Here is a 9,984-nt window from a genome sequence, read left to right on the forward strand (position 1 = left end):
CTTCTGATTGCTACTTTCAGCAGGATAATGCGCCATGTCATAAAGCTGGAATCATCTCAGACTGGTTTCTTGAACATGACAATGAGTTCACTGTACTCAAATGGCCTCCACAGTCACCAGATCTCAATCCAATAGAGCATCTTTGGGATGTGGTGGAACGGGAGATTCGCATCATGGATGTGCAGCCGACAAATCTGCGGCAACTGTGTGATGCCATCATGTCAATATGGACCAAACTCTCTGAGGAATGCTTCCAGCACCTTGTTGAAGCCACGAAGAATTGAGGCAGTTCTGAAGGCAAAAGGAGGTCCAACCCGTTACTACAGTGGTGTACCGGTGAGTAAATCTTCCATAAAGTTACAACAATTTTAAGGACGGGTTTTATTTATCCTTTGTGCATGCAAAAATAATACCTAAGTCGTGTGTTTGTGTCTTGTGCATTACATCAATTATTCAACAATGTCATGTGTACACTTTATAGATATTGGTTTTATTTTGCCTTGCAGTGCCCGATTGGTAGAAGACACCAAACGTATGAAGACACAGGAAAGACTTTACCTTTTACATCAGGTATATACATCATATGCTTTCATGGGCTGTCACTTCTTCCAAAAATCGAGTAACAAACCAAATCCAATCCCAGCCACAGCTGCAGGGAATGTAATGGCAAATTGGCTGCTGAAATAGAGTTGGCCAAAATGATATTGCAGCCTTACTGTTTGAGTTAATTTTGCAATAGTAAAGGCATGTTAGGTTTGAAAAATACCATAATGTCATTCACTTTCTTTATTTTTGTATTACCCTGTGCTGGATAAGACATTCCCCTCCAAAAAAAAAAAAAAAAACCCACTCCAATTTTTTGCTAACTGGAGACAGTCTACTGATTTTTGGTGTAACGCATACGCCCTGATGCATTCGTGTTGTGCCAGCTGGAAACGATTGACTGATTTATTTATTTATTTTTCGGTATAATGCATAAGCCCTGATGCATGTTGTTTTTCACCACTCTTTGTAAACTCCATACATAAGTGGCTATAACTGAAGGTCAACTAAATATTCAATTTTCTAATTTTCTTTAACAGTTCATTTCCACATATTCATGGTTTAGACATTGATACTGTCAACGCTGCTTGATCAAAATAAAGCCATTAATTCTTATTAAACGGGTCACATGTTGTTTTTACTGAATTGAGAGATTTTTATTTCATTTTGGTTCTGGGCTAAAGAGTGATATGTGGCCATCACATTGACACAGATGATTGTTTGAATGTGCCTGGATCTTGATGGGGTTTGCCAAGTTGTAATATAAATTTTAAAAAATTTAAAACTTTTTTTTTTTTTTAAAGAATCCAAATAGAACACCCTCACTGACCACCAGTTTGACAAAACCCAAACCAAATTTAGATTCAATTTCTCCATGTTCAATTCTTAAATCTTCTTTTTTATCAAACACACTTAATCGTATTATTAATTCTTTTTCAGGCATATGCTATTGGGCAGAAGAGATCACTTGAAGGAGAAAGGAGCTTGATTGAAGAGAGAAGTTTGAGTAATGCTCTTAGGTTGACCTCGCACATTGATGGTTCATTAAATGGAGAGGGGACTTCAAGAATGGAAGAGAATGCGCAACAACATTTGGATTGTTTAAAAGATGATGACAAAAGAAACAATGAGCAACTTAATCTGGAAAACATCCATAATGGTGCTAATGATCCATCTGATTTCAAAGGCACTGGTTCTGAATTGCCCATCAACCATAATAATAATGAAAAGGAGGAGCAGAGACCATCAGAGGAAGATGAGATGTTGGATGACACCAAAGGTGGTCTATCAAGTGAAATTGATTTGGATGCCGAATGGATTTTCTCAATGAGTGACGAAAAAACACAACTAATGAACAACACAAACCGGCAGGGTTCTCCTGAAAAAGCAAATGACTCAAATAATGTGAAGAACAAAGTTTCAGGTTTGGATGGCACCGATATAGATGTTTCTAAACAGATCTCCAAGGAGACTGATAGAAGGCAATCACTACGGCAGAGAAAAAAATTGGAGAAAAAAGAACCAGTGCGATCGAGTCAAAGGACCTGTAAAAAAATACTTGATACAACATGCTCGGAGGAAGAGGAAAAAGAGCCGGGCAAAAAAGATTTTTGTTTGTACTGCAAAATGTCTTTCACTCAGCTTGCAAAGCACTTGGAAAAAAAACATGCGGAGGAGACGGACGTTGCTCACGCAATACACTTTCCCAGAGGTTCTAAGGTCAGGCAGTCTCTGCTCGACCAAATACGAAATGAAGGAAATTATGAGCACAACTGCCGTCTTCTCAAAAGTGGTGAATGGGAAAATGTCACCAAGAGACTGCTGAAAAATCCAAATGTACCTGTCCGGGATTTCCTGCCGTGCCAGTACTGCCGCGCATTCTACCGCAGAACTGAGTTATGGAGGCATGAGCGATCATGTAAGGCAAGAAAGGGAGAGGAGAAACCCACTGAAAAGTTAGAAGTTGCCAGCTCTGGTGCTTCCAGGTTGCCGCCAATGTCGGAGATCTTAACTGAAGGCTGTGAGGAAATCATCCAAGTCATGCATCAAGATGACATTTCAAGACACATCAGAAATGACCCACTCATATGCAAATATGGCAATGCCTTGTCTGCTAAATATGATCACGACAAGTCTCAGTTTGCTTATATTGCACAGAAGATGAGGGAACTGGGACGATTTGTACTTGCAGTAAATGAACTTGACAAGAGTGTTAAGTATTTGCATGAAGTATGCCAACCCTCCAAATTTCAATTGGCAGTTAAAGGGGCCAAAAAACTTAGTGGTTTTGATCCAGATTCCCGTACGTTTAAAACTGTCTCCCTCATCACCAAGATTGGCTACTCTTTAAAACGAGCCGCAGAAATCGCCTTTGGGGAAAGTCGCATGACTGAAGACAGTGAGAGCGAAAGTGAGGTAAAAACCTTTATTGAGCTCCTTGATACGACGTGGAGTGAGTGTTTTTCTCGCACAGCTTTTGCATCATCAATAAAACCAGAGGTAAAAATTCTGGACAGGTCGTTTGTGACAGATGATCTAATTAAGCTGCGACGGTTTATCACCACTGAGGAGGAGGAAGCTAGGAGGGACCTGAAAATCACTCCTTCTTTGTCAACCTGGAAGAAGCTGAGTGAGGCTACGCTGGCAGACATTTGCTTGTTTAACAGAGCGAGGGTTGGAAACATCGGGAGATTGCTTTTGCAGACTTACAACTGCAGGAAGAGAAACGAGGCCTCGGTGCTTTCTGCCGATCATGTAAGGAAATGCACAAAATTAGAGCTAGAACTTGGGACGTTGCTCACAAGATTGGAACTCGAGGGTCAGTTTGGCAGAAACATGCTCGTTCTGCTGACGGAAAGAATGGTTCTGTCAATCGATTTGCTGAATGAAAAACGATACCTGGTGGGTGTTTCGCAAACAAATCCATACCTGTTCGCTCGGAATGAAGGTCCGTCCTTCATTCGAGCGTTGGACTGTTTCCGAAGGGCTGCGGTGGAATCCGGAGTTAAAAACCCAGAAGCACTTCTGTCGTCTTCAGCAAGAGAACAAATTGCCACTTGTTGGCAGCTAATGAGTCTAAATCGATGTGAATTGGACCTGGTAGCTAAGCTGGCAGGTCGCAGCAGCCAGGAGTGTTACAGTTTATCAAAAAATACATCCCAACTTGAAGAAGTTAGCAAAGTACTCATGAAAATGGAACGCTCATCACAGTCAAAGTCACCTACAGCTGCTAAAGATGGTGAGTCAGTTATTGTCCGTCCCTCTAAACTTTGCATCTCAATGTCAGATTTCCGTACAATCTATAGTTTTTAGCACGATAAATTATATATTTTATTCTTTAAGGTACGACACAGAAGTCTTCTTCAAAGAGACGGCCCTGGAGTGAAGACGAACAAGCTGCTGTAAAACATTACTTGGGCGATTTCATCACAAATATGAAGGTTCCCGGCAAAAAGCAATGCAATGCCTGCATAGCTGCCGAGCCGAGTCTGCGTGGAAGATCTTGGACGGATATCAAAAACTATGTACACAACACACTACAAACGTTACGAAGGAGACTAAAGCAGGGAAAGTCTGAACTGGACGTAAACACTTTCAGTCCAAAAAGGTGTAGAGCTAAATCCCAAACTAGAAAGCAAGATTTTATGGATGCAAACGATTGTTCTGCTGCTGCAGGACATGAAGGTGAACCCAGTGAGAGTTCAAACTGCTGTATACCAATGGCAGAACAAGTGAACATTCCAATGAGGGAATCACCGCTGTCGTTTCCTCATGAAATGAATCAGACGTATGCATCTTTGTGTTCCGCTAGTGCGAATATGTGTCATGAAAGTCAATCATTAGTTTCTTCTTTCACAACATTAAACGCAACAGATACACAAGTAGTTCCCACGTTTACCCCACACAACACTACTAATGCACTTATGCCTCCTGTGTTCACTTCAGAGAACAGCCATATGCTGCCGATGTCGTCGTACGCACAGAATTTGGTAGGTATGTCTTCTGTGTATACACCTCCTGACACCGCAGGTACGCAAATGATTCCCACTTACAACCCCCTGAATACCCCAAGTACTTCAATGGTTCCTACATACACGACACTTAATTCCCCAAGTGCACCAATGTCTGCATTCTCTTCACTAAGTGACAGGAACATGCCAATGGTTTCCTCATTCACACCTCTGAACCATATAGAAACACCAGCTTACCACACGAACCCACCCAGAGCCCCTGCGACTGCGCAGGTCGTCCCAACTATCCATGGATCGAACATTCCTGAGAGATCACCAGCATTACAGGAAAGTATACCCACGTCCTCCGCAACGAAGCAGGTGAGTACAGGCGTCAAGCCACAGAAGAGACACAAGAGGTTGTGGAGCGAGATGGAACAGGCGGCGGTGAGGCGGCAGTTTGGAGACTTGAGTAAACTGCTCAAAGTGCCGGGCAAAAAGGACTGTGATGCGTGTTTAGCTGCCGAACCTGCCTTGAACACTAGGACATGGAGGGAAGTCAAGTATTTTGTACACAACTCAATGCAGGCCTTTAAGAAAAGAGGAGTCGTGGCTGCTCCTAAAGAAAACAAACACCAAGAACCGCAGATTCCTAATTCACACTCGGATTGGGACGGTCCCGTTTACCTGTCCCTGTAAATTTGTGGACAGATGAAGTTGTTCAGAATCACAGCGACTCCAGGGGTGTGTGACTAATTCACTACTTTACTGAACTGTAGTAACTGTTCTGTCTTGCTTGAGTCGTGATCTTGGGGTAATGTTTACAGATGATGCCTTTCTTCAGTCAATTTCAGTATTCCGTCTTCAACACTAAGATTTGTGTGAGATGTTTCTAGGCTGGTTAATTACAATACAGAAGTTGAATAGTAGTTTAAGCTTTACAGATGCATTTCAAGGGTTAAAAACCCTTTTCTAGTCATTATTTTTGAAACTAGGTACAAAATTGTCCAGCAGTTGTCACTCAAAGCACAGCCTTTCCCCAGATTCTTTCATAGCGGGCCAGTAAACTAAAATACATTGATGCTATGTTGTTTTTCTGTTAACAAGTTCAACGGATTCAAATCCAAAGGATGTAAAAAGCTGCATGTCTTAGAGAAACTGGAATTGATCTCTTCTCTACGATATTACTTATTGGCAATTATCGCACCTGCATTTGGAAGAGTTATTTGATTGTCATTCAGATCATTCTAATTTGGTATGTTAGTTTAGCAAGGACGCTAACAGACAATAATGCTTGGGCTACTTCTTAAAATAAAGATAGAGAAGTCAGTAATGCACAGATTGCATAATTTTTTTAATAGAATGTCTATTTGTCCGATCAATAAAATTGATCAAATTTGTTTAGATCTGTGAGCAGTTGGCAATTATGATGAGTAATTTAAACCTCCAGCCAGGCAGTCTACCAAAAAAATGTACATGTCCTTCAAAGGAAATACAACCAAAAGGGCTCAGAGAACAACAAAAAACATTTCATTACCAGGGTTTGTCTCCTGTCTTCTGACTTAAAGTTACTCTCAGCAAGCATGCATTTCAAGATACATTTATTGCGTTCGTCGTTTCCACTACTTGCTTACTTTAAATGTCATTTTCTGCCTGAACTGTTGTGTTTCCGTTTCTTCCCAAATATGAATGGTCAAACCTCACCAGCAAGTCTTTCGTCACAGCCTCTGGTGTTAAATCGTTGTGTTGACTTGCTGACCTGAATGTCTGTGTGTCAGTGTCCCGCGCTTAATCCTCTAGATTAATGCATACTGTAAATGGTCTCTGATAGTCTGGGTAGTGAAACGTTTTCCTTTAGGTGTTAGAGCAATAGAAACTCAACTAAACATATATATGCATATATATATATACAACACATTTGTTAGTCATTTTCAATGATGTCTGTACATGCACTGTACTTGTCACCAATCTTCCAGTGTGTTTGGTAAACACTAGGTCTATTTTGTACCACTGTTCTTTTCCTGTTGAAGTACTTTATTTTTTATTTTAAATGTGCTCTAATTTAAGATATAACACACTTGCAGTGGTTGCAAGCATGTCGCATTTCTTTCACCTTTGCCAAGGTCATTCTTGACCACCAGCTCATATGATCTATTTATGGACTTTTCTGTTGCGTGCATAATTATAGCAAATTGGCTTTTGACCAATTTGCAGTCTTTGTAAAAGGTTTAGAAAAAAACCCCACTTATAATAAGTACAGTTGAGTTGGTTGAACTTCAATTCAGTGTTAGGTATTCAGAGGGAGTCTATTGGTCTTCCCAGCTTTTCTGTTTTTCTTTCTTTTATTTACCTTTATTTTAGGTAAATACAAGCCTGTAGTTGAGTTGTTTTTGTATAGACGATCAAGAAAATAATAGGAGCCAAAAATTATTTTAAACACAAATGTTTTCAAAGACAAAAAAGGTTTGTTTTGTTTTTGCTGGTAGCAGTAGCGAGGAAATCATTGTTATTTCGTTGTGTTGATCAGTTTGCTGACATTTTGACCATACAGTGGGAATCGAAAGTTTGGGCACCCCAGGTAAAACTTTATATTAATGTGCATAAAGAAGCCAAGGAAAGATGGACAAAATCTCCAAAAGGCATCAAATTACAGATGAGACATCCTTATATGGAGATTTCTGGGCTGTCTGTTACGCACTGCTCTGTTAACGTCTATCCATAGATTTTCAATTATGTTGAGGTCTTCAACTTCAACTTTTTCACAGATGGCATCAAGTTAGCGTCCAAATTTTTGCTGACTTTTTATTGAATCCATTTTTCCCTCTACTTGTGAAATGTTCCCTGTGCCACTGGCTGCAATACAACCCCAAAAGCATGATTGATCCACCTCCATGCTTAACAGTTGGACAGAGGTTCTTTTCATTAAATTCTGTGCCCTTCTCCAAACGTACCTTTGCTCACCAATCTTGTCTATATGTTCATTTGTGAACTTCCAACGTTGATTTTGGTGGTGAGCACAGAGGATTTGGACTGTTTTTGACATATAAGAATTTCTCATCTGTAATTTGATGCCTTTCGATCCCCACTGTACACAGAGCATTAAAACTGCAGTTTAGTAACACTCTGGAATCTAGCTATTTCTTTGTTTTTATCTGTTCTTTTAAAGAAAAGTCCTCCGTGGAACGTTCTGTTTTATTTTGTAAAATGTTGGTGGAAAACATTTTCTAAACACTGGTGTACATATCGCTCCGCATCCCGGTGTCATGATGTTTCCTTGGGTTGTTTATTCTTACCTGGTATTGTAAAGGACTTCAGCTGGAACAATAAATGTGTTTCTTTGCAGAGTTTGAAGGTTTCGCCAAGTGAATTTAATTGCTCTGATTAATGGATGTTTCCGAATTTCAGACAAATTGCTTCAGTGTTGTCTCTAAAGTTCAACAGTTTAAAGAGAAAAAGAAGAAATGGAATAAGGAACTGACTGTTTAGATGCGTTGACTCCTCTACTAGGAAAAGAACGTGATAAAAATGTCTTCATAGGAACACCACGTCCCTGACTTCCAGTTCGGTTATCTGGCTATGTGTCAACTTATTTCTGTACATTGTGTCTACAGGATGTCAGTGGGATGTCTTTGGCGATGCTGGCTGCAGCAGGAGGACAAGACGACATCCTTAGGTTGTTGATAAAGAAGGGAGTGAGGATGAATGGACGACAGAAGAACGGTACCACGGCCCTGATGCACGCTGCTGAAAAGGTACTTTTCCACCAAAGTGACTTGTATGTTTACAGATATTTTACCCCGTAACATTATTTATCATCTTGTTTGTCAGAACTTTCTGACAACTGTCGCCATCCTGCTGGAGGCCGGCTCCTATGTCAATGCTCAGGCTTTAAGTGGAGAAACTGCACTAATGAAGGTAGTAGAGAACCACTCTGGAATGACTGGAATTAATGCTGTATTTATGGCAGGTCAACGAATCATTTTGTAGTCCACTATTTCAAAACAAGTTGTCTTTTTCTACGATTCACAGGCTTGCAAAAGAGGGAACTTAGACATAGTGCGTCTCCTGCTAGAGTACGGAGCAGATTGCAACATCCAGTCCAAGCACAAGGCCACGGCCTCTTACTTCGCCAAGCTCAACAACCACCTGATGGTCTACGACCTCATCAAGGACCACAACAGCACGTGAGTTTTTTTTCCAAATAGTCATGTTTGACAGCAGGTTCTTGATGAACACCACATGAACGTGTGTTCCAGGTCCATCAGCATTGGTGTTATATTTGATACAAGATTCTGTCTTTTCATTCTAACTTCACAGATTGGTCAGAGTGACTCAGGAAACCATCAGAGCATATTTTGAATCTCGTCTGACCCTGCTGGAGAGCGTCTTTCCTCCGGCCTGTCACAGGCTCTGTGAGGGTCCTGACTTCTCCATGGAGTTTCCCTCCAAGTCTCAGCCGCCAACAGAAGGTTAAAAAAAACATTTTTTTATGTCCTTTTCCAGTTTTGTTCAATTGAATACACACTTTTTAAAATATAAAACCTGTAGCTTCTGTCAGTGCAGATCATAGATCATCTTACAAAAGTACTTCCTCACTTTAAAGCAATTTTTCAGGCACATCACTGTTTTGCTTTAAGGGTCCCAACAAGATAAGATTTGGGTTCAAAAACCAAAATATGTTGGGTTAGAAACAAGAAACTTATTTACTTTCCCTCTCCCTCAACATTCTAATCTTTCCTACTACCTGTTCCAGGGTCAGGAATCCTCCTCTTCATCTTCCATGCCAATTTCTTCAACGAAATCATAGCTCGGCTGTGCGGGCCCTGCAGTGTCCATGCAGTGGTTCTTAATGACAAGATCCAGCTGCCCATCTTCCTGGTTGGTTTGGCTTTAAAGGCTTATCTTTGTAACAAAATGCTTCCTTTTAAAAATATTGTCTAGTAACTGTAAATGCCCTCTTTTCTAATTGTTTGTTAAATCTCTAAACCTCCAGGATAGTCACTTCATCTACTCCTTCAGTCCAGTACCAGGAATAAACAAACTATTCATTCGTCTGGCTGAGGCACCGACAGCCAAGGTAACTGCTAACCAAATAATCCGAATAATTAGCAGCAATTGTGAGCTACCAGCAAGTTCACCAGTCCTTAATTAGACTAATTAGATTGCTCCTGTTCCCAGACTTGTATAGTGTGTCAGTACCTACTGTACATCCGTACTTGGTAGATACTGATTGCTTATTAATCATCGTGTTGTCTTTGCTGTTTGTTCTTGTTTTAGGTCAAACTAATTATTTGCGCATATAAAGTCCAGCTGCAGTGACTAACCATCGTCACTGCTCGCAGCTCCAAGACTTTCAAGACGGACAGGGTTTGTTGTTTGTCCATCGCCATTAAGCAGTTGGTTGATGAAACTAAACCCAGTTCAGACCATATACATATATATATGTATATATATATATATATATATATATATATATGTATATATGTATATA

At 40.4% G+C, this 9,984-nt stretch overlaps 1 protein-coding gene across 8 annotated transcripts in view; it reads left to right on the forward strand.

Moving 5' to 3' along the window:
* The window catches only part of mphosph8 (M-phase phosphoprotein 8), a 17,635-nt gene extending 7,704 nt beyond the window's left edge, over nt 1–9,931 (forward strand). For 4 of the 8 annotated variants that reach the window (XM_025063571.1, XM_025063572.1, XM_025063573.1 and 1 more), the window contains 7 exons: nt 8,105–8,245; nt 8,322–8,408; nt 8,523–8,677; nt 8,811–8,962; nt 9,247–9,371; nt 9,487–9,570; nt 9,771–9,931. In XM_025063571.1, coding sequence (XP_024919339.1) covers nt 8,105–8,245; nt 8,322–8,408; nt 8,523–8,677; nt 8,811–8,962; nt 9,247–9,371; nt 9,487–9,570; nt 9,771–9,812 — 786 coding nt within the window. In that variant the 3' untranslated portion in view covers nt 9,813–9,931. The other 4 variants (XM_017039944.2, XM_008328453.3, XM_008328455.3 and 1 more) reach the window with 3 other exon arrangements.
* The last annotated feature ends 53 nt before the right edge of the window (nt 9,932–9,984 follow it).

Source organism: Cynoglossus semilaevis, chromosome 16, assembly GCF_000523025.1.
Source record: "Cynoglossus semilaevis isolate Cse_v1.0 chromosome 16, Cse_v1.0, whole genome shotgun sequence".
Taxonomy (NCBI): domain Eukaryota; kingdom Metazoa; phylum Chordata; class Actinopteri; order Pleuronectiformes; family Cynoglossidae; genus Cynoglossus; species Cynoglossus semilaevis.